This window comes from Myotis yumanensis, unplaced genomic scaffold, assembly GCF_028538775.1.
Source record: "Myotis yumanensis isolate MYYU_CA2020_CCGP unplaced genomic scaffold, mMyoYum1.0.hap1 SCAF_9, whole genome shotgun sequence".
NCBI lineage: Eukaryota > Metazoa > Chordata > Mammalia > Chiroptera > Vespertilionidae > Myotis > Myotis yumanensis.
In genome coordinates, this window is record NW_027223760.1 from 33,556,044 (window position 1) to 33,580,048 (window position 24,005).

Genomic DNA, 24,005 nt, shown 5'->3' on the forward strand with positions numbered 1-24,005 from the left:
CTTATCATGAACAAGATGCCATTTTCTATCTTTTATTTTTTGTACCTAATATACTAGGAAAATACAGATAGATAAATTGGTAGATGGATGGATAGATGATAGATAGATAGACCTACTGTCATAAATTTGCAAACTAAATTACTTACGTCATCATGGGAAGAGCACAGCTATGAAGTCAGAAGGATCTGATTTTGAATTTTAGCTTTTCCTCTTTCTAGCTCTATGCAATGTTGGGCTAGTTAATTACCACCTCTGTGTTTTAGTTACCTTTATAAAATGAAAACCTAAGACTTACTCTGGTGGGCTGGTTGTGAAGAATGCCTAAAACTTGCATGTAACACAAAGGATGGACTCCATCAAAGTTAGTTGCTATTTCATAAGAGAAAGCAACACCTGGGTGACATGGTTAACAAGTGCTAATTATTATAATGGTGAATCACAGCAAGTTTCACATAGTGACCTTGGATATTCTTTCTAGATCTAACATCCTCATTTTGAAAGCTCTGTGGTTGTAAAGTATTTATGATGACCAATGTCCACTAGTAAATAAAAAGATCATTATTAAGTATATAATATTTGAAAAGTTTCTCCCTGGAGATGTATAACATGTAGTTAATGAGGTTATCAAAACAATTTATTTTGGGCTCAATCTTTGGAACTGTGATACAAACATATATTTGATTAATACCTGAAGGAAGATATTATGGGTGGAAATGACTTTGGCCTGATCTCAGAAGCTTTCATTCTCCTCTCAGAGGAGCAATGAGGGCAGGCAATGAGATGAATTTTTCTTGTGAGAAAACCTGGTCATTGTGTGGTTTTGTTGTTAAGGGGACATTATTATTATGTATTTAGTTTTACTTATCCGATATCTGCTATCAACACCCAATTCCAGGAGGAACCAGGCCAAATCTTGCCACATCATGATTTTACAAAACGCTTTCACATTCATGGTTGACCCTCACTTATTGGTATTTTGCAAACGAGGAAATGCAGACATTGCAATGTTAATCACTTTCCTGAGGTCACTCCAACTAGCTCAATGACAAGCCCAGGATTCAAAAGTGGTTCTTTTTTTTAAGTTAAGGTTTTGTTTTTTGTTTTAAATATATTTTATTGATTTTTTTACAGAGAAGAAGGGAGAGGGATAGAGAGTTAGAAACATCGCTCAGCTATCTCCTGCATGCCCCCTGGCTACATGTGGTATTGGTTTCAATTTCCCCCAGGCCTCTGAAGGGAAAAGCCTTTTGAGGTCTTGCTGGTTCGGAAACAAATGAGCTTTTCTTTCATGGATCAGATCTTCCCCATCAGGTAACGGTGGAGGACACCTGGGTCCTAAAATGACTGCCCAGTGTTAGAACAGATGGTGCTGCATTGGCTATACGCCACAAGCCACATTTTCCTTCAGTCCTTAGCCTCTGACACACGACCGACCAGCCGCAGGATGAACAATTATTTAGAAGACTTTCAGATGTCTTTGAAGTATGTGGCAATTGGAACAAAAGAGCATTTGCAGTCAAAGGGTCTATCACCAAAGCCCCAATTAACCCCCCACCTACTCCTGCATTTGACTTTGGGAAATGTCACTTAGCCCCTATACATTTCTATCTCCCACTAAAAATTATAACATTGGCTCCTCACAGGTTGGTATGCAAACACAAAAATAATGTGTGTATGAGAGTTTGGGTAATTAAAGCTCTGTCCCTTTGTCATTTATCTTTGTAAATTAGTACCCTAGATGTTTTATAAGACAAGCAGGCTATTTTCTCCTCTTGTGATATGTTTTAACTTGATGTCTAGGGTCCAAGTTAGTACATGGTAATAACATTACTCATGGGCTCATTCAAACAAACATTTAAAAAACACCTGTTTTATTTCAAGCATCTAAGCTCTTAAATTACAGGGATGAACAAGACACAGTCCTTACCTTCAAGTTCCTCCTAATACCTTATGACAGGCATCTATCAAGGCAAAGAGATAAAACTACAACCTAAGAGTGTCCGACTCTTTCAAAAAGGGCTTATTTACTCCTAAGAAGTAGCCAAGTCCTGGAAGTTCCAGGATCATTAAGAAATATGGCTTGCCCTAGCTGGTATTGCTCAGTGGATAGAGCATTGGCCTTCGGACTGAAGGGTCCAGGCTTGATTCCAGTCAAGGGCACATGCCTAGGTTGTGGGCTTCATCCCCATAGGGGGTATGCAGGAGGCAGCCAATCAATGATTCTCTCTCATTATTGATGTTTCTATCTCTCGCTCCCTCTCCTTCCTCTCTGAAATCAATAAAAATATATTTAAAAAAAAAGAAAAATGGCTTCAGTTTAAATGTTGAAGAACCAGAGTTATCAGCATGGTGATATTGCCTCGGTTCTAATTGGCGAGCACTATCTTCCAGGATGTTCAGTACTCGGACATAGACTACATGGATGGAAAGAAGGACTTCACTATTGATGAAAAGGCTTTCCCTGGTCTCTCAGATTTTGCCAAGAACTTACACGAACATGGACAGAAATATGTAATTATTATGGTATGTTCAAACACTTATTCCATGGCCTACTATTCCATTTAAAAATGCAAGAGACCTTTATAAAAATAATATTTATTATCATATTTATTTACTAGAATCCTGGCATCTTACATGATTCTGAATACCAGCCCTATAAGAATGGAAGAAAAAAGAAAGTATGGATCTTGGGGAATAAAGGCTTTGTCACTGGACAGGTAAGTTCTCAAAAAAAAAAATCAGAGTATATTACAGTCATTTGGGGGAAGTTTGTGCTTTTGGTATGACAATGAGTAGACGGCAATTTACAGTATTATTACTGTTTTCTTGGCTTTAGAGGTTTCTGTTGTTATTTTTAAAACAGTAGATATAATAGTAGAATGATTAAAATTCTTAAGGATTTGTTTTTTAGTTGAAATATATTTGGCATATAACATTGTATAAATTTAAGGTGTAGAGCATATTGATTTGATAATTTGATTATTACACTATGATTACCATTGTAGTGATGGCACCTCTATCACATTACATATTTTGATTTCTTTTTTGTGGCAGAATAATTAAGATCTAGTCTTTAGAAAGCTAATCCTGACCCTCTAATAATACAGATAGTTGAAAAACAATATATTATTAGAAGAAAGTTAATTTATTCTTAAAGTTCTTCTGCCTTACAATTTATATCCCCAGACAATAAATTCAACTATGGTAATGAGCAAGATGCTCATAGGCTAATGTGAAACCTACCTCAGCTAATATACTTTTAATTTTCATGAGACTTATAGATAGAGCCCAGCCTTTATCCTAAGGTAGCAATTTCAGGCATTTGAGTAAGCTGCTTAGGAACCTATTTTCAAGGCAGCTGAGCTTTCAAGAGTATTTTAAATTAAATTTTGTAGTCAAATTTCTCTTCCAATTATTTGTGGGGTCAGCCCTAGATGATTGGATGATGGAAGATTTATTAAAACTGGTACTTCATCTAAAAGTTCATGTGGCCTCATTTCTTGTTGCTCCCAGGCAATTAACTTTGCAAAACTTACCATTTTAGGGTTATCAATGAACCCTTACCTAACTTCTCACTTAATTCCCATCATTGACTTTGTCTATGATACTTTTTTCTATTTACTTTCTTTTTCATTAATTCTAACTTTTCATGAAACAGTAGTTTCCTTCCTTCTCCAAACCAATTCTTTGCTTTTGCTGTTTTGTTTGATGTGAATTTCTAATATATCAGATAGAGCGATATTCATATATAAGTACAAAATCAGGGGCCATGGTCACATAAAAAATTGTTTTGTTTACCAGAAAAGTAGATTATCCAGTCTTATGAGTCATTTCAATAGTATTCATATTTGAGATGTATGTAATTAGGAATTTGCATATAACCACAAAAATTTAATTAGAAAGTTACCTCCATTGACCAATAAATAACAGAAATCATTTGATCTAAGATGTTGGCAGAGGTAATAGTGCTGGAGGTAGTGTGGGTTAATTATAAAGGAATTTGGTTAGAATGAATGTTCCTGGGCTTGCTCTAGGGACAATGTCACTGTAGGTGATACCTTTGTCACACCATCTTTTCCCTGAGTTTCAAAGTTACTTCTGATTATTATATGGTGACCCATCACCTAAAACAAAGAACCAAGACATAGATAGATATTCATTATACTGTCTGGGCATAAACTTGTCCCTAAATGACAATCTATAAATTTGTTGGGAAATAAGCAAGAATGTATGTACAAAACTTCGAGTCTTGTCAATTTAGAATTTTCAGTAAGTTGGCTATGACTATATCTTCGTGCTCTTTGTGGACAATGTTAAAAATGAATCTTTGATAGGAATAGATAAGAAGAGAAGATAGAATACAATATATTTGACCTGAGTAAAAAGCACAAAATGCATTAAACCCTTTAAACAAGATTGTTTCTATGCCAAAACCAACATATCCTATATAATAAAAGGCCAGAGATCGTAACGGCGTCATAACCATAACGACTGTTAGACCAGAACCACCACGGCCCCTCGCTGGGCTGGCCCTGCCCCCCAGCAAGCAGTTATGGGCGATCAGGCAGTCAGGCAGAGTGGTTAGGGGCAATGAGGCAGGTAGACAAGTGAGGGGTTAGGAGCCAGTGGTCCTGGATTGCAAGAGGGATGTCCCCCGAGAGGTCCTGGATTGAAGAGGGTGCAGGCCAGACTAAGGGACCCCCCTCCCAACCCCCGTGCACGAATTTTGTGCACCAGGCCTCTAGTTATCTATAAATAGCATTATTCAAATCAGGTTTTAGGTGATCTTCAATTAACAACACATTAAACAAAGTCATTCTCTTCTAAAATATCATCTAGTTAAACTTTCCATATTTTAAACATGTCAATTGGCCTGACATGAAATTTTACTTTTTTTTTTTTTTAATCAGAGAAAAGCGACATTTGCTGGCTTCTCATCTCTATAATAAGTTGTTTTTCCTTTTATTTTTTTCTTCCTTTGGTTCCTTGCATCTATTTTAACATTTAGTTTTAGGAGGACAGTCACACATTTTGATTCTAAAATGTAAGCTACATGGGCCTTCTGGTAGAAGAGATAGTAGCCAGCAATAAATGTATGTGTGAATCATCAGATAAACCACCACAATTTTCTTTGTTTTTTAGGGATATCCCGGAAAGATAGTCTTTCCTGCTTATGATAATCCAGCTTGTACTCAATGGTGGACAGAAGAGCTTCAAGAATTTCATAAAACTTTGGAGTTTGATGGAGTGTGGCTTGTAAGTCATTATTCCAGTATAAAACTTACTTTGGAGACAGATATTTCTAATTTTAAGATGAATTTTAACTCTAATCTCTAATAAAATAGTTTACTTGACATAGTGATATTTAAAATCCTTTTACTTAATGTTGAGCTTATAATATACAATAAATTAGACGCCTCAATCCTCTGGATTTTAATTCTCAATCTGCTACCAACTGGTTATTTATTTTTTAAGAAAATATTTTGCTTTCTCATGGACTCAGCTTTTTCCTAAATTAATTGTCTTTTAACTTTAAAAATACTATTTTATTAGAAACTACAGGTGCCATTATTTGTAGCAATGATTTATTAAAATTTAAAGTAAATAATTAAAGAATAATTTAATGGTCCTTTTATTTTTTTAGAGGCTAGCAGGTGGGAAAATTTATTTGAAATTTGAAAAATTACATTTTTGTTAGCAGGATTACACATCACCTATTTTCAAGCTCTTTTAAAGAAATGGAGCCGAAACCGGTTTGGCTCAGTGGATAGAGTGTCGGCCTGTGGACTGAAGGGTCCCGGGTTCGATTCTGGTCAAGGGCATGTACCTGGGTTGCAGGCACATCCCCAGTAGGGAGGTGTGCAGGAGGCAGCTAATCGATGTTTCTCTCTCATCGATGTTTCTAACTCTCTATCTCTCTCCCTTCCTCTCTGTGAAAAATCAATAAAAAAAAAAATTAAAAAAAGAAAAAAGAAATGGATTTTATCTCAATTCTATCTTCTTAAGCCCTGCACTGAGTAGAATAACAGAATGGGCAAATTATGAAATAGAATATTACTCTATCTTAGATTCTTTAAAACAATACTGAGGCAATATCAACAACAATAAAATCTCATAAGGTATGAATTAGCCTTTGAAATAGTATTTCTTAATGAACTAATTGAAATCAAGGTATAAAAGGTTAAATGTACCTGATGTAATTTAGAGTTGGAAGGTACTGTAGATACAATCTAATCCAAAAGATGAAACAGAAGTCAGGAAATTTAAGATTACCTAAGATTCCAAAATCAATAAGAGACGCCAGCTATCCAGCTTCTAGTTCAGTAAACATTCTTTAACAACTAACTATAAATCAATAACATTTTCCACTTTGTGTATTTCGTGTCTCTGAAGGAAATGGAGGAAGTATCTATTCTCCAAGGTTCTGATCATGGGTGTGAAGATAACAACTGGAACTATCCTCCTTTCACTCCCCGTAAGTTTTCACCTGTTTGTAATGATGTAGGCAGGAGATATTTAAAACAACCTCAGCGAAACTCAGTGTAGCCAGGAGCAAGTTCACTTTCCAATGGTTCTTTTGTTTTGTTTTGACTGTTTTAATTATCTTAGTAGAGGCCCGGTGCACAAAATCCATGCACTGTGGATGGGGGGTGGGGGTCCCTCAGCCCAGCCTGCACCTTCTTACAGTCCAGGACCCCTCACTCCTTACCACCCTCCTGCTCGTTACTCTTTACCACTTAGCTCTCTGCTCCTTACTCTTTACCACTTAGCTCTCTGCTCCTTAGTGCTGCCGCAGATGCGGGCCTCCACCTCTGCGCTCACCAGCCTTGAGCCTGGCTTCTGGCTAAGAGGCGCTCCCCCTGTGGGAATGCACTGACCACCAGGGGGCAGCTCCTGCATTGAGCATCTGCCCATCATGGTCAGTGAGTGTCATAGTGACTGGTTGTTCCCCCGTTCAGTTGATTTGCATATTAGCCTTTTATTATATAGGATTATTTTTATTATTTTATTAAAAATTTTTAATGTTGACTTAATTGCAGGTGTCCCATTTTCCATGTGCTTTGCCCATCTTCACCCACTCCACTTCTCTCTCCCTGGAGACTTTACTGTAGTGTTTAGTCTTGCATTCTCTTTTGCTGACATAATCCAAGGGCAAGCATGTGGTGAAGGTCATATCTCCCCTGGCTGTGCCTCCTCTCTCAAATTCTACATTTCCCATCCTGTTCACTTCCTCTAAACCTTTTATACATGTTACATATGGTTCAATTTTAAATTTTATGAGAATATCAGAATACTGGAAGTACAAACTGCCTTCCATGAGAGTAAATCTGTAATATGTGTGTGTTTGTTTAGCTTATTACCAATAGCATCAATGGTTCTTGTTAGTCCTTCCAATTTATGAGTCCCATTTCCAGTCACAGTCAATTTTCCAGTCCCTAATTTTAGAAGAATATGTGTGTGTGTGTGTGTGTGTGTGTGTGTGAAACAGTATAGTGTTGGTGGAAACAAATGAATCCTAACATCTCAGTGGAGTACACAGTAAAAGTTTTTGCTCATATAATATTCTAGTGTGGAATGTGTGGCTCTCATCCCAGCCGTGACTCAGGAATCCAGTTACTTCCATCACCTGGTTCTCCTATCTCAGAGCCCTTTGTTTCCAGCTTCCTAGGTGAAGGAGAAATAGAAGGGTAGAGGAGATGTATGGATAAACCTGGAAGTGTGTGTGTGTGTGTGTGTGGGGGGGGGGTGTTCAATTTGTTCACAGAATCCAATCACATGACTCTGCTAAACTTTCAAGAGAAAATGTGAAATATAATCTTATATTCCTGGGGAGAAGACAGGCTTGGTGAGCATCTGGCCAGTCTCTGCCAGTTTCTTCTGGTTTCTTCACTTCACTGGTGCCTTTGAGCCATAGGTTAGCTGTTTCTTTACTCCTTTAAGAACTTTTTAGGAGGAATCTTGACATCAAACCAGCCAATTTCTTGCAAAATCTGTTTCTTTCCCCCTCTTATTCTTCTCTGTTCATTCTGTGTTCCCCCAATTTTTTTCACTGTGTATCAGTTTATCATGTTTCCCTTTTAATCTCTTAATCTTCTACTTAGCCAAAAATGTTTTGTTTTGTTTTGTTTTGTTTTGTTTCCTATAGAACATTGAAATCTCATTACCTTCTGTCTGCTTCTGACAAGGATCCTACTCCCTACCTCTCAGCATTTTGTCTACTACATATGACAAACTGCTCTGCCTCTGGTCTACTTTTAATCTTTTCAGGATTAGAAAATACATCTGTAATACTCTCAATAATAAAGATTAAAAAAAAAGAAAGTACACATTGTCATGAAAAAGATTTAGATATATTACCTTTGCTCATGGGAAAATCTTAGTATCCTTTCTTATCTATATATATAAAAGGCTAAGTATCTGCCCTTCCCTCTGACCGGTAGCTATGACATGCACTGACCACCAGGGGGCAGGCGCTCAATGCAGGAGCTGTCATGATGCACACTGGCTATTTAAAAATAAACGGCACCATGGACCTGGTGCTGACAAACCAACACTCAGCTTCCCCCAAGTGGGACACAGGCCCTGCTGCCACCCCAGAGTGACATCTCAGCAAATTGCAGCCAATGCTGCCAAGACCCCATGGTGCAAAATGTGGCCCAGAGCCCAACCCAGCCTAGAAATGGTCACTGTGGGCACTGGGTAATGATGTCACTTAGCAACACCCAGCTTCCTCTCCCTAGTGACTAGCCTCCTTGGAGTTTCTTTAGCCCAGGAACCCAACTTGCTTTATAGCCAGGTGCAAACATTTTATAGTTTAACCAAATGTTTGTGAAGCATTTTCATGTGCCTCATGTCATTTGATCCTCACAGAAGTCCTAGAGTAGGTAGGTAGGAGACTTGGTAGAATCCTTTTCATTAGCTGGAAAACAGAGATTTAGAAAGTTTAGAAACTTGACCCAACTGAAAAGAAGTAAGAAATGGTGGAACTTGAAAATGACTTCAGGTTTTCCCACTGTGCAGAATATAGTCAAACACTGCTATAGTTAAAAATTGTACCCTTTGTTCTCCCTGCTGATCTTCAATAATAATCTGATAATAATCTGCTTCATGTTGATATTTACAGCTGTGTTGCTGACAATTACCTGAAGAGAAGTTGGGGTGCTTCACTGGGCTGGAAAAAGTTTAGCTAAATCAGAAAGCAGGTTTAATTAAGCAAAGTGTATTTTATATATAAAAAAGGCTAAGTTGACTCGTGCATGCGCCATACATATAAAGCTCTCGCTGGCATCAATGGCACGTGTGTGTTTTGATCTGTCACTATTGATCATGAATTTAGTTGACACTTCTATTATAGAGAAAGGACGAATAGTGATATTAAAATATTTTTTTCTAATTGATTTCCTTTCAATGTTCATGAATCCGTGCACCGGGACACTAGTAATTAATCTAGTTGTGAATCTCAGGCCACAAACTGAGTCATGCCAGAAATATAATTGTCTTTATATTTTATAATTAAACGTAATTTTTTTTCTTTTTTTTATATATATTTTATTGATTTTTTACAGAGAGGAAGGGAGAGAGATAGAGAGTTAGAAACATCGATGAGAGAGAAACATCGATCAGCCGCCTCCTGCATATCTCCTACTGGGGATGTGCCTGCAACCCAGGTACATGCCCTTGACCGGAATCGAACCTGGGACATTTCAGTCCGCAGGTCGACGCTCTATCCACTGAGCCAAACCGGTTTCGGCATTTAAAAGTAATTTCAATCTCTGATTCTGCTGGGCTGATGAGAAAAACTCAACCTCAGTCTTTCCTGGTTCTACCACTTTCTGGAATTGTGCCTCATATCTAATGAACAGGCAAGGCTTCATGAAGGAGGGCAGGAGGTATAGCCCCTTGGTACTGGTCTACAAGTAGAAGAGGAAGAATGAGATTGCAGGCCACAAGACAGAAGTGTTGACCATTTTAGGCATAAGAAAGGGAAACAATGACTATGCTGATTTCTAAAGGCAAGATCTAAGTTCTCATTCATGAAAGCCCCCAAATATCTCATTTTTTAAAAAGTGTAACTGAGGTGTGAAGGCTTGTAATTTCAGAGTGTATATATTCCCTTTTCACTGCCCTCTTATCTGTTCTTCATACATTCAATTCTTCTTGATTAAATATCTGTAATTATATGTGTGTATTTTATTTATATTTTATCTCAGATTAACTTCCCATTGCTCTGAGTTTTTTCTCCGTTGCCACCACTCAGCACCATTCTTTGTGAGCTCAAGAGAATGCAAATTGATTTTAATGATTTACCTCAGTGAGGGGCTTAGAGTATATCCCAGTTAGGAAGAGGCATTGGGATAGGATTTGAAATCTGAAAAGAGTTTTGCCAGGTAGAGATTGGTGGAGAAGGTACAGGAACCTGGAAGCAATTGGTTTAGGTGGTTATTTTGTTAGAGCTTGTTGATAGGGAAGAGGCTCACCAATGGGTGTTTCCCCACAGGACTTCTGGACCGCTTGCTTTTTGAAGGAACCCTCTGCATGGACGCCGAGGTTTACCAGGAGCTTCACTATAATGTCCACAGCTTGTATGGCTACTCCATGGCAAGAGCCACAGACTCGTAAGCACTAGGTTTTCCTTCTACTTCGAGATACGGGGAGCTGGGAGATAGAGGGTTTCTCTTGTCATCTATAGGTATATTTTTCAAATATATTTTGTGGTTATGTGGATCTAGAAACTCAGATCTTACAGGCTACTTAAGAGGTCTTCCTATATAAGTCCGTGGCTTCTGTGCTGGATTATTGCTTATTGGCTTGTGACTAAGGACTTGATATTAGTAGGCAATAATGTGCAAGGTATTTAGAACCTCCAATTGGAAGTCAGCCCTTGCTTGGGTTCCAATACTGAATGTGCTATGGTCACCACACAAGAATTGCCTGATTTAGCAAATAATAATACAGGATACCCAGTCAAGTTTGCAATGAACCTATGTACTGTATACTAAAAATTATTAATTGTTTATATGAAATTCAAGTGTATTGAGTATCCTGTATTTACATGGCAATGTTATAGCAACCCTTCCTAACTTTCCTCCCTACTGCCTGCCCCAGTCACCCTCTCAACTCTCCCCTCTGCCCCAAGACATACACAGTACCACTACCACCATGATTACTACCATTACACCACCACTACTACCACCACCATCTCTATCACCACCACCACTACCACCACCACTAACATTACCACTACCACCACCATCACCACCATCACCACCACCACCACTCAATATGAAAGTCTAACAAAGAGACAGATGCTTCCTGCAAAAGATTCAGTCCTTTACATACTTTGTCGCATTAATATTTTGCTGCTGACTTTGTAAATTGAGGCAAAGCTCTCTGCAAAATCTCCCCCCTCCCCCCCCACCAAAGTGATAAATTACAATCATTATACCTAAGAGAGCAAGAAGTTAGGGACTAAGTTTAAGAAGATTTTAATTTAAATTTATAAAACAGACAGGGAAACTAGTCTTTGAAGATTTGTTGGGGACCTTCAAGTGGCTTAGGAAAGAGTGTCTTAGTTTTTCTCTACTTATGTCCTTTTGCTTTGATATTTCTGGAACACCATTAGTGGGAAATAGGAGCAGGGAGACTTTGATGTTTTCTCAGTCCTTTTACTTGGCTTTTCTAGGGTACATAACATCACTGACAACTCCTTTGAAGCTTGGTTCCTTTAGTTCTGAAACACCACTCTATCTGGGCATACCTGCTCTTTTTCCAGCTGTCCCTTCTTAACCTCTGTTCCTTCTTGACCTCTGGATCTTTTTCATCTTTTCTCTCACGATTGATAAATCTTAGGGGTCAATCCCTAGACTTCATTTTTCATTCTCTGCTAATACAAAAATAATTTATTTCTTCTCAGTTTTTATTGTAATTCATTCTGATAATTTAAAAATCTATAATTCTATAAATCTATAGCTTAGATCTCTCCCTGATTTTCAGGCCCAGATATCCAAAATTACCTTCTGAGCTTATCTACTTGGATGTCTTATAGTACCTCCAATGCCATTCACCTTATCGTTACCTGTTTCTGCCCGGCCCCCACAGTCTAATCATTTTTGAAACTGCTCAATTCCCTATCTTGGTTGGTAGCAACACCATCACTATCTCCCAGACTCTGAAGTGAGAAACTTGGTATTATCCTTGAGTTATTTCTTTTCATCACATCCACATCTACAATCAGGCTTCAGACCTTTTGACCCTAAAACATGTGTATAATCATCTCCTTTTTTCCTCTACTGACACTTTTTAACAAAGGCCATCATCATTGCTCAAGTAAAACTTACATGAGTCCCATAACTACTAGTCTCCCCTCCCTGACTGTAGCTTTACCTCCTACCCATCTATCCCTACTCTTGCTATTCAAAGTGTGGTCCAAGGACTAGCAATATTAGCATCATCTGGAAACATATTAGAAATGTAGCACCTTGGCCCTCACCCTAGACCTTGGAAATGAGAATATGAGTTTTAACAAGATTCCCAGGGGTATTGAATGTATGTTAAAGTTTCAAAAGATCTACTCTCTACTACTGTTGAAGTTACCTTCTGAATCACACGTCTGCTCATTTCTTTCCCCAGTGAAAATCTGCTCACTTCTTTCCCCAGTAAAAAATTACAATAAAATCCAGTCACCCCAGCCAAACCTGTGAAGTACTTCATAACTTAATGATTTCTTAGTATTTTCCTTTCATCCCTGCTACTCTTATATCTTACACTCTGGTAAAACATAACTGCTCTTGCTCCCTAGTCCAAATGCTATTTCATTCTTCCATGTCTTTGCATGTGTTGCTCTCCCTGCACAGGATGCCCTTCCCTGCCCAGTCAATTTTTCAAGTATGCACTTATCTTTAAAACCTCCCCTCAGATATTAAACCTTCCTGACAGTCCTAGGAAAAGATTACCCCCACACCCACCCCATATTTTGTGTTACCTTTGTTCATATTGTACTATGCCTAATATCCAAGCACTTATATTATAGTTTTTAGGTATTTACTTTTTTTCTTGCTGGACTATCAATTTCTTGAGAGAATAGTCACCCCATATTTTCTTAGCCTGTGGAATCATGTGTATACTAAAGGCATGGTTGTTGAATAAATGCCTGGCCTGAGAAAGAGAAGAAAAATGGAACCTGATGAATTAGAGGCACAGACCGGGCCTATTTTGTTTTCCAACACCATTTTATCCTCATGACTTAATATTATTCTGGATTGTTCAATGAGAGAGAGTCCTTATCCACTAAATGCAAAAGTTTTTATTTCAGTAAATGAAAAGCTTCAAAAAGAGGGACACACATTTCTGATTTCATTATCTTCCCTTTTCTGTCTTGTTTCTCTCACTCAACCTTTCTGGGAAGTAAACTAGATGAATAAGACAGTTCCCTCATCTTTAAAAAGAAAATCTTGGGTTGGTGTTCTTGTTCTGATCTATTTTGACTCATGGATGCTTCTAAGATTGAAGGTGGGAGGAGAGTGGATAAATGGACAGCGTGAGAAAGAAAGCATAAGGGAAGGTAGGAGGAAGGAAAGAGAGTTTCAAATTGCTTCAATGTTCAAATCTCCATGTGATAAAAGTACTATAAAATCACATTGGGATTGGTTAATATGTTCTGAAGCTATGTCAATAATGGTTAATAGTTAAAAGGTCAAAGTTCCCAGAGAACAATGGAGATAAGCGAAACAGCCTTCAGGTATCAGACAGAGTTGGTTAAAAATCAGATAAGATTTTCATTCAGTTGGATCTGGGCATCAGGAGAATTTAAATCACAGATCTGATGAACATTTAGCTCAACTTTTGCTGGAAGTATAGTTTGGGGACAGCAGTTACTGGTCTACAAAGAGAATTAAGTTCACTTTCCTCTGGCTTGAAAGTATGAAGAAATCAGATCCTCTCAGATATCAAGACCTGACTATAAGTAGGCCCAAACCGAGAGATGCAAAATAGAGATTTAGAGATCTCTGGGTAAATATTTCCTTTTAAGTTGGAAAAACAACAACACACATGTTATCTAATCAGTGGTGCTGTAATGGGATGACTCTAAATAAACCCTAAATTCACTTAACTTCATTTCCTGTTTCAATTTCACTTTACGTAACTTGAATGTGTTTCTTTAATGACTGAAGATTGCAGGATGCAGTAAACCCTCTAGCCAGTGGTAATAAACACAAAGTATTGCCAGTCCTTATACAAGGAGAAAGGAGGACAGGAGTTGAAGAGTGAGTCCTTTCCATTCTACCCCCATTTTTTGGTCATTTAATTGTCAGAATTTAATTTTCTTAAACCAGTCTTCTATTTCAGAATTTTCTTCCTTTTTCCATTATAAGTTGTTCTGCATGTGTACACTCCCCATAACATTCTTAGAAGTGCAAAGAAGAAAAGCATTGGTGGCTGTGATAGTGCCTATGAGGAAATGCCCAGTGCCTGATGGTACACTGGTCTCAGACCATGTGTTGGAAGGAAAAATAGTAGAGCTTGCCTGCAAAGAACTAGAAGCAACTGAGGCTCAGGTATCACCATCCAATAGTTGTATTATTGTTCAATTTTAAAACACTAAAGGTAAGTGTGAACTGTTTAGGAGAGAAGAGAGCAGGGAGAGGCCTAAGCAAAATAGTGTTCTGAATAAAAGCTAGAAAAACAGCCTACATCTTACTTCATGTTATCCCATCCCACATGCCCACATCTGGTCTGAATTTCTTGTCTTTAATTCCTTTGTTTTACTTTTTATATAGTTTTTACTTGATATGTAATATTTTATAAGTAATACAATGAAAATATTTATATTTTACTTACTTTTAACTTCATTAAGAGTGCCATATGCCGTCTTTTGAGACTTATTCACTTCAAGTAATACTAGTTTGCACAGATTAAGATGCCCTAACATTGGGAATTGCTAATAATAAGTTCTGAAGCTTCAGAGGAATCGGGTTCCTGGAGCCCAGACTGTGTGCAAAATCTCCTCTTAGGCAAAGAGCAGGTAAAGGGTTCTGACCTGAGCTGGTATGTACTAAACAAGATTATGAATGGTAGCAAGGCATGGAACCCAGGTACATTAGAAAAACTTTCTCTAGAGGGAGAAGATAGGGCCAATAGCCCCTCATTCCAATGTATCATCGACCAAAGGGGCCAGAGCACAAGCAGATCGAAGATGGAGGAAACATAATCAGGAGGCCAGGTGCCTAGAGAAATTCCTTGAGGGTACTGACTGTAGAGGTTTTTATTGTCTTACATGAGATCTGCAACCTTACCTAGAAGTGAGAAAGAAGCTCTTAAAAATGCTAATCCAGTTTGTTTTCCTTCATGACACCCTGATGTTTTTTTCTCAGTTTGCTTTTTTTCTCAGTTTGCTTGGACCTTTGGTATAGGTTAAGTCCTTGACATTCACAGTTCATTTCACATTCATTTGACTGTATTCCTTTTCAGGGCCTTGAATGCTGTCTTCCACAATAAGAGGAACTTCATCTTGTCTCGTTCTACTTTTGCTGGGTCTGGCAAGTTTGCAGGTCATTGGTTAGGGGACAATACAGCTGCATGGGATGATCTTCGATGGTCCATCCCTAGTATCCTTGAGTTCAACCTTTTTGGCATCCCCATGGTGAGTTTCACTCTCAACCAAGGAGCTTTGACATTCTTTCCATTACCAGTCTTTGAGGTGTCTGAAAAGCAGTGAGCATACAACTCACTTTGATATGTATTGGAAAAATCAATTTTTATGTGTTGTGTGAGGTGCCTTCTGATGATAGGATGGTAACACTCTATCATTGGCATCCATGGATTCTCTGAAGTTAGAAAGGAGACTCCATGAGTAAAATGTATCAGTATCACAGAAAAATTCCATCAAAAGAGCATCAATGATAGCAAAGCATGAAATTGGGAACTGAATATTGAGGGTGAGCCCTTAATAAAACATACAACAGTCAGTCTTCCTCTCATCAGTTAATCCATGATTGCACACTTTCTTTATTCTCCCATTTGGTTGGGGGCTTGCCCTGAAACCTTAGGACCTCTTTAAGCATGGAGTGATGGGAATAAGAGATTCTCATTTCCTTTATCACATAGGTATACAGTCAATGCTTTCTCCTCTCTCACTGACCATTGTGCTGTATGTATGCCTATTCTCCAGGTCGGTGCCAATATCTGTGGTTATAAAAGTAATACCACAGAGGAGCTCTGCAGAAGATGGATGCAGCTTGGAGCATTTTATCCACTATCCAGGAATCACAATGGGCCTGGGTTCAGGGTAAGGTCCCCAAGAGAAGTGATGGAAACTTCTTGGGTTATCTAATTTACCTGTTTCCAAAGAGGGAGTTGAAGAAAATACTCCAGGTTGGCCCTAAGTGCAGGAGCAGAATAGATACATTTTCAGTGATAGGTTAAAAAGTAAGGTATGGGGTGATGGTGTGTGGAATATATATATATATATAATGGTTTTATTGTTAAAAACTCACCAACAAATGTAAGAGGGGTTGCTAAAGTTTCTATGGTGCTGCTATCAGTTCTGGTACCACTTTATATAAGATAGGACAATTGAAGTCCATTGATATTTTACTTCAGTTAATACAAGGAAAACCACTCCTAGATATGGGGTATCAAGGAGAAAGGATTAAGGGAAGGCAGGCCAGTGATCTGAACATTTTTTCACTTTTTTTACAACATTCTATCTTTCTATAAATGGTTTGGGAGACCACTCCCTACTACTTCTCATGACATATCCTGCATTTCTCCTCTTCTAACCCAAATCATATTTTGATGGCAAGTCTATAGAAAGGGTTCAAAGTCTGTAGTAAGGAGATGTTTATCATGACGGTGATGGCAAGAACAAGTAGGGTGGGATTCCCTTTCTTTTAATGAATAAATATGCAGCTGAAATGATTTAAATTAAGTGATTTAGCTATTAATAGGCACACAAGAGTAACATACTGATAATCATTTTAGTTCTAGTTCTTGCCTTTGTCCAATGACATCTCTAACCTGGAAAAGATGTGTAGTCAGATATTCAAAGTATTTTAACCCTGAGCTGTCCTAGCAAAGAGAGATGAACTATTTCTGAATTCCAAGCAGATGGCCAGAAGCAGAGAGGGGGGGTGCTCTTCCTGAAGAGATGGCCTGGAGAAATTATGTCCATAGGAGCACTCAGACCACTCTGGCTGCCAGCTTACAGTGCTTGTTTTCTCTCCTCCCAACTAGTGCCAGCCATAGAATGATAATGGGAACCACACATGGAAGTTTAAATGGGAATTGAAAAAGTACAAAGAAACAGGAACAATTTTTTAATCTACTTTATATAGCTCTTTATATAAATCTATCTTTACTATTATTTCAACCCATATTTTATACAAAATATTAATATGAGCTATTTTATATTCTTTTCTTTCCATAAAGTCTTCAAAACTCAGTGTGCATTTTGCACTTGTAATACATCTCAATTTGGATGCTGGAGTGAAATGTAGTCCTACCAAAACAATAAAGTTATGTTTACTAGAGAAATACTTTAACATTGATTCAGTTCTAGGTTTATATTTAAGTTAACTATTATCAAATATAATTAAAAGTGTAGTTCCCCAATCTTACTAACTACATGATTGTGTCGCAAATCAGCGAGCTGGACAAGACACCTAATGAGCCCATTAGTTAGGAGTCATCTTTATTGCACGCAGGTTCAGAGCAGATTACCTCTGTCAAATTCTGAACAAACACAGGAGGGAGTATTTCCTTCTTATATCCTTCTAGTTCTTTGTGTAAGAAAGCTTGTAACCTTGAATAGATATTATATCTAATCAAACAGCTGTAATATCTATACAGACAACTTGTAACTTTGAGTACATATTATATCTAATCAAACACCTATAATCTTGGGTGAACAAACACTTGGCAGAATATGTGAATTAATATAGTGTATCAGCTCCTTTAGATGGCTAGCTTGCAAGGTCAGACAATTAAGTTTATCTTTTCTATTCAAGCAAAAAAGCAAAGTTATTTTACAGTCTAAAAATAACAGAGTTGACCCACGGAATAAGAGACTGTCTAAGAATAACAGAGTAGTAAAAACAGCAGTTTTTCCTAAGGAGGGATGGATTATTACCATGCTTCAATAAAAGTGCTTAATATCCCCATGTGACTGTTGGCCACCATGATGGACAAGGCACCTCTAGATTGTCTCAGTTGGAGACCAGATGCTGGAAGCTGTGGAGTGTTATTTTCTTGGGTGTTTAGCCTCATCGAGGTATAGAGTAGTTCTATTTGGAAGGGGGAAATGAGCAATTTGGGAAACAAAAGAAAGGAATAAATTTAGATAATTTTTTCTAGAATTCAGTCCCAGTAATACTATAAGGATGACAAGTTTAAATTTGATATGCACATCTTTCAAAGAACAAGGAAAATGAACAAAATGCATGTCCATCATTGATGGAAAATGTATGTTTCTGGGTCCTAAGAGAATTAGATTTCCCTCATAAAGGGTTCTTTCTTTGCTCTTAGATAAAATCTGCTAAAATCTGTCTTCCTGATTTCTTTGTACTTTGTGTATTGAAGAACAAATAGAGGTCACTGTCTTTGGGACAGAGAAAATAAAACAAATTTTGATGGTGAAAACATTATAAATAAAACTACACATAAATTTTAACATTGCAAATTCATAAAAGTGCATAAGAAAAAAGATGGATTATAGGTCATGGTGGTTTAAGGCACTGGGTTTCAATTTTTTAAAATATATTTTTATTAATTTCAGAGAGGAAGCGAGAGGGAGAGATAGAAACATCAATGATGAGAGAGAATCATTGATCAGCCGCCTCCTGCACACCCCCTATTGGGGATCGAGCCCGCAACCCAGGTATTAGCCCTGACCAGGAATCGAACCAGTGACTTCTTGGTTCCTGGGTTGACACTCAAGCAATGAACCCCATGGGCTGGGCTCAAATGCCTTTTTAGTGGTAGTATGACTTTATTATTATTATTTGCCAAATGAAGTATCATGAGAAACCTCAATATATAAAATAAATTGGAGCAGCTCTGGGGGAGCAGGGCCCACTATAGGCCCTTTATCTTCTTGGTAATCTCTGTAGGTTTCTTTATCATCCTGAGGCGGTCATGAATCAATGTCAGAAGACATGTGTCAAATTTAAACTCTGCCACTTCCTTGCAATTTTATACTGCATTTTTGACATGGTTTTCTCATCTATAAGATGAAGGAGCAGGTAGGTCCCAGATCCTTTCAGTTCTGGAAATGCTTCCACATCTTCAAGTTGGAGAACATAGCTATTTCCTTGTGAGAAAACTTATCAAAGAGGACTTTTAAACTATGATGGAAATATTTATTTATTTATTTATTTATTTATTTTTTAAACTTTATTTTTTTTATTTTTTTTATTTTTTTTTCGCTTAAAGTATTACAAAGGGTATTACATAGGTGTCCTTTTTTCCCCCCCACCCTTGACAAACCCCTACCCTCCCTTACCCCCCAGTGTCTTATGTCCATTAGTTATGCTTATATGCATGCATACAAGTCCTTCGGTTGATCTCTTACTCCCCTCCCTCCTGCCCCCCAACTCTCTCTGGCCTTCCCACTGCAGTTTGACAATCAGTTTGAGGCAGCTCTGCCTCTGTATCTATTATTGTTCAAAAGTTTGTAATGGTCTTTATTATCCATGAATGAGTGAGATCATGTGGTATTTTTCCTTCATTGACTGGCTTGTTTCACTTAGCATAATGCTCTCCAGTTCCATCCATGCTGTTGCAAATGGTAGGAGTTCCTTCTTTTTAACAGCAGCATAGTATTCCATCGTGTAGATGTACCACAGTTTTCTAATCCATTCATCTACTGATGGGCACTTAGGCTGTTTCCAGATCTTAGCTATGGTGAATTGTGCTGCAATGAACATCTGGTTACATATATCCTTTCTGATAGGTGTTTCTGGTTTCTTGGGATATATTCCTAGTAGTGGGATCACAGGGTCAAATGGGAGTTCCATTTCCAATTTTTTGAGGAACCTCCATACTGCCTTCCATAGTGGCTGCACCAGTCTGCATTCCCACCAGCAGTGCACAAGTGTTCCTTTTTCTCCACATCCTCTCCAGCACTTGTCGTTTGTTGATTTGTTGATGATGGCCATTCTGACAGGTGTGAGATGGTACCTCATTGTTGTTTTGATTTGCATCTCTCGGATGATTAGTGACTTTGAGCATGTTTTCATATGCCTTTTGGCTTTCTGAATGTCCTCTTTTGAAAGGTGTCTATTTAGATCCTTTGCCCATTTTTTGATTGGATTGTTTATCTTCTTTTTGTTAAGTTGTATGAGTTCCCTATAAATTTTGGAGATTAAGCCCTTATCAGATATGACGTTGGCAAATATGTTTTCCCACGAGGTGGGTTTTCTTGTTGTTTTGTTGATGGTTACTTTTGCTGTGCAGAAGCTTTTTATTTTGATGTAGTCCCATTTGTTCATTTTCTCTTTAGTTTCAACTGCCCTAGGAGCTGTATCAGTGAAGAAATTGTTTTGGCATAAGTCTGAGATTTTGTTGCCTTTGTATTCTTCTAGAATTTTTATGGTTTCCTGTCGTACATTTAAGTCCTTTATCCATTTTGAGTTTATTCTTGTGTATGGTGTAAGTTGGTGGTCTAGTTTCATTTTCTTGCATATATATGATGGAAATATTTAGTAATCACTTATGTTTCCTCCTAGGACCAGGACCCTGCTGCCTTTGGTGAAGACTCTCAACTCTTGAGTTCCTCCAGGCATTATCTGAACATCCGCTACACCCTGCTGCCTTATCTGTACACCCTCTTCTACCGAGCTCATACCCTGGGGGAAACTGTAGCGAGGCCCCTGGTCCACGAGTGAGTTTCCTTACCCACAAAGACATCCTTTCAGATTATAATTTCGCTTCCCTTGTCAGTAGTAACAAGGTTTGCTAGGACCTTGTTTTCATATAATGAGCTGCTCTCTTATGTTGGAGGCTTCACCTACTTTCTCTGTTTTCCAGGTTCTACCAGGACAATGCTACATGGGATGTGCATGAGCAGTTCTTATGGGGACCTGGACTCCTCATCACGCCTGTGTTATATGAAGTGTGTTTATAATCTAAGCAGTGGGATGGGATATCAACATTAGTCCTCATGGCTCTATAGCTGAATAAGCTGGAGGCTGAATATCTTTGGCTGCATTTAAATATAAATATGAATAAAATGAGAGATTGTGAACATTTGGAAATTAGAAAAATAGTAATTCTTGGTCCCACTGCCTCACCAAGCAAAACAATTTCCGTTTTGTAAGCTTACATCAAAGCCTGTGTCCTTAAGCATATGGACATTGACGGGACTTCAAATGCCTGGGGCTGGCCATCTGTAGTGTTTCCCTTTGACCGGAGAGGATGTGCTCTTGGGGTTAGGAAGAGAGAAGAGGTGGGGAGAGGAGTAGGGAGGGAGAGAGGAATGCTGGTCAAGGGGCAGTTGTTACTGTAGAGTCCACGTATGCAGTGTGATTTGGGGCAGCAGTGATTGGGGAAGTACAGGGAAAGAAAGGGGGTATCAGGGTTATGTTGACCAGTTTGTAAACATGGAAGGTCGCCAATGTACTCATGTAAAAGGCCCTTGGAGCTGGTGTTTTAACCACACCATCTCATGGCATGTCCTGCTATAGTGATGCTGCTGGAAGGTTCTCCAGGGTGCCTGACTGTTTATATTTCCCACCTGCCAGATTACACAAGTAACTCAATGAATGAACTTTCTCTGCTTCTCTTAGAAAGTTCAGGAACCTCAAGCAAAACAAACTTAAATTCTGGTACAGATCTGTTTTGGATGAACTGCCCGACCTCTCTGAGTATCTGTATTTTCATTGGTAGAATGGCAGAATCCCAACTATTTCTCAGGATTGTTCAGAGGAGCACATGCAGCCACACGTGGAGGTGTTGTGCGAACTGTAAAAGGATATGCTAATGTCGCTCATTGTTGTTGTTTCCCTAGGGTGTGGACCGGGTGAAAGCATACATACCAGATGCCATCTGGTACCACTATGAGACAGTAAGTGAGGTAGCCCTCTTGGCCCAGAGAACCGCCTCTAGCAGAGGAAGTTCTAAGGCAGCAGCATTGTTGGGAGCTTGGGTAGGATGATAGTATGAGGCTTTACATTTAGCTGATTGTGGGTACTTTTCCATGTGGAAGGCCTTTCCCAATATTCCATGAAATAATTTGAATAACTGGGGTAGGTTGATGGGAATGTTCATTATGTCAACCTGGCTACTATGGGGCTGTCAGGATTTAGGCTAAGCCTGCTTGTGGAATCATAGCATGGTGTAATACAATGAAATAAGGTGGGTTGGAGTCTCAGCTTTGCTATCTACTTACTACCTTTATGCCTTGGACAAGTCACCTTCCCTTTTGGGAGGTCTCAGTTTTTCTCTTATTTAAAATGAGACAGTAAAAGTAGACGATCTCCACGATTCCTTCTAGCCTAAATAGCCTATTATCTGATTTGTTTTTTTTTGTTGTAGGGAACAGCCATCCAATGGAGGAAACAATGGGTGGAGATGCTACTGCCCCCTGATAGGATAGGACTTCACCTTCGAGGGGGCTGCATATTTCCCATCCAGCAGCCAAACACAACCACAGAGGCCAGGTAAGCTGTAAGCTCCTCACTTTTCTAAGGTGTAACTGCTCTCGTGCTCCAAGGGGCAGAGCATTATGGGAAAGGTTGATAGAGGGACTAAAAGTGGATATACCCAAGGAAGACATCTTTAGTCAGTGATCTTCCTCCCTTCCTTTCAAGGTTGGCCCCAAATTGGCATCTTAGTCTTCATTTAGGGGGTAAATGTAGCCTCTGTTCCTTTACATTTCCACAGTCTTTTACTTCTGGATTGAATCAGATTTTAAGAATAGTCAATGATCTCATTGACTCCTGATTGAATAAGATAATGAAGTAAAGAACTAGTTGTTATTGTTTTCTTTATGGTCAAAAATTGTCCTCAAGGAGGTTCACTTAGGCATGAGAGAATGCAAGTCAAATAGGAGATCAAAGACAAAATAACTTCAAGGTCAAGAGCCAGAAATTTTGGGTTCAAGTCCCAATTCTATGACATACCAGATGTATTGTTATGGCAACTTAGTCTCTATATTTCTGCTTATCATTTGTAAACCAGGGATGATGATAGTTTGACTTTTTAGAGTTATTGTAAGGTTTGAATGAAATAATATAAAAATTTAATGTACATAAAACACTTAGGAGAATTCCTGGCACATGATAAGCAGCGATTAGTGCTAATTGTTAATGTTATCACAAACCCAGTTTTCACCAGGAGCTGTCTCCTTTGACTATTCTTCTCATGCTCATTCACTACTAACCTCTGTTGTCTACCCACACCCAGCTTCCGTGTTGCCATTCAAGGTCATGATCTACTCACTTTCTAGGATAAACTCTGAAATTATCTGTCTGTGAAGCATGAAGGGGGCTTATTTAACACAGTTCTGTCTCTTCTTCATTCTCTGAAACTGAGACTTGCTCTTTTGCAGTCGGAAGAACTCCCTGGGACTCATCATTGCCTTGGACTACAAGAGAGAAGCAAAGGGAGAGCTGTACTGGGATGATGGTGTGTCTGCAGGTAGATTTCCTTATGGCACCACCACTGCAGTGCTCAGTGAGATTAGTCATTGCAAGCTGCCCAATACAGTGCTCACTCTGTTATCACTGATGCTTATTTCTATAGCTTAAAAATCAACTTATTCTGAGATTTGGTTGGCCAAGCACAATGCAATTAAAATAGACTTCAGATGAGCAAGTTGTATGTTACTGACTCTACCAAAGCAACAGACATTATTGGATTTAGTTTAATTATTCTTTCCTCTGGGTATCATTATTAATACCAAATTATACTTTTTCCTCATAGATTTGCAAAATACTTCTTTGGTTACTATTAAAGGGAGTATTTTATCTGTGTAGTGCGTTTTTTCCACTGTAGGATTTCCATATAAG

General features: G+C 38.5%; 1 protein-coding gene across 1 annotated transcript in view; it reads left to right on the forward strand.

Annotated features, from left to right (window-relative positions):
- Nucleotides 1–24,005, forward strand: part of LOC139015973 (probable maltase-glucoamylase 2) — a 77,484-nt gene that overhangs the window by 12,139 nt on the left and 41,340 nt on the right. The window contains 12 exon segments of the mRNA XM_070423525.1: nt 2,392–2,523; nt 2,619–2,717; nt 5,143–5,256; nt 6,394–6,475; nt 10,499–10,616; nt 15,469–15,640; nt 16,169–16,285; nt 20,724–20,878; nt 21,025–21,109; nt 22,004–22,060; nt 22,531–22,655; nt 23,546–23,634. Of these exon segments, the coding sequence (XP_070279626.1) occupies nt 2,392–2,523; nt 2,619–2,717; nt 5,143–5,256; nt 6,394–6,475; nt 10,499–10,616; nt 15,469–15,640; nt 16,169–16,285; nt 20,724–20,878; nt 21,025–21,109; nt 22,004–22,060; nt 22,531–22,655; nt 23,546–23,634 (1,345 nt within the window).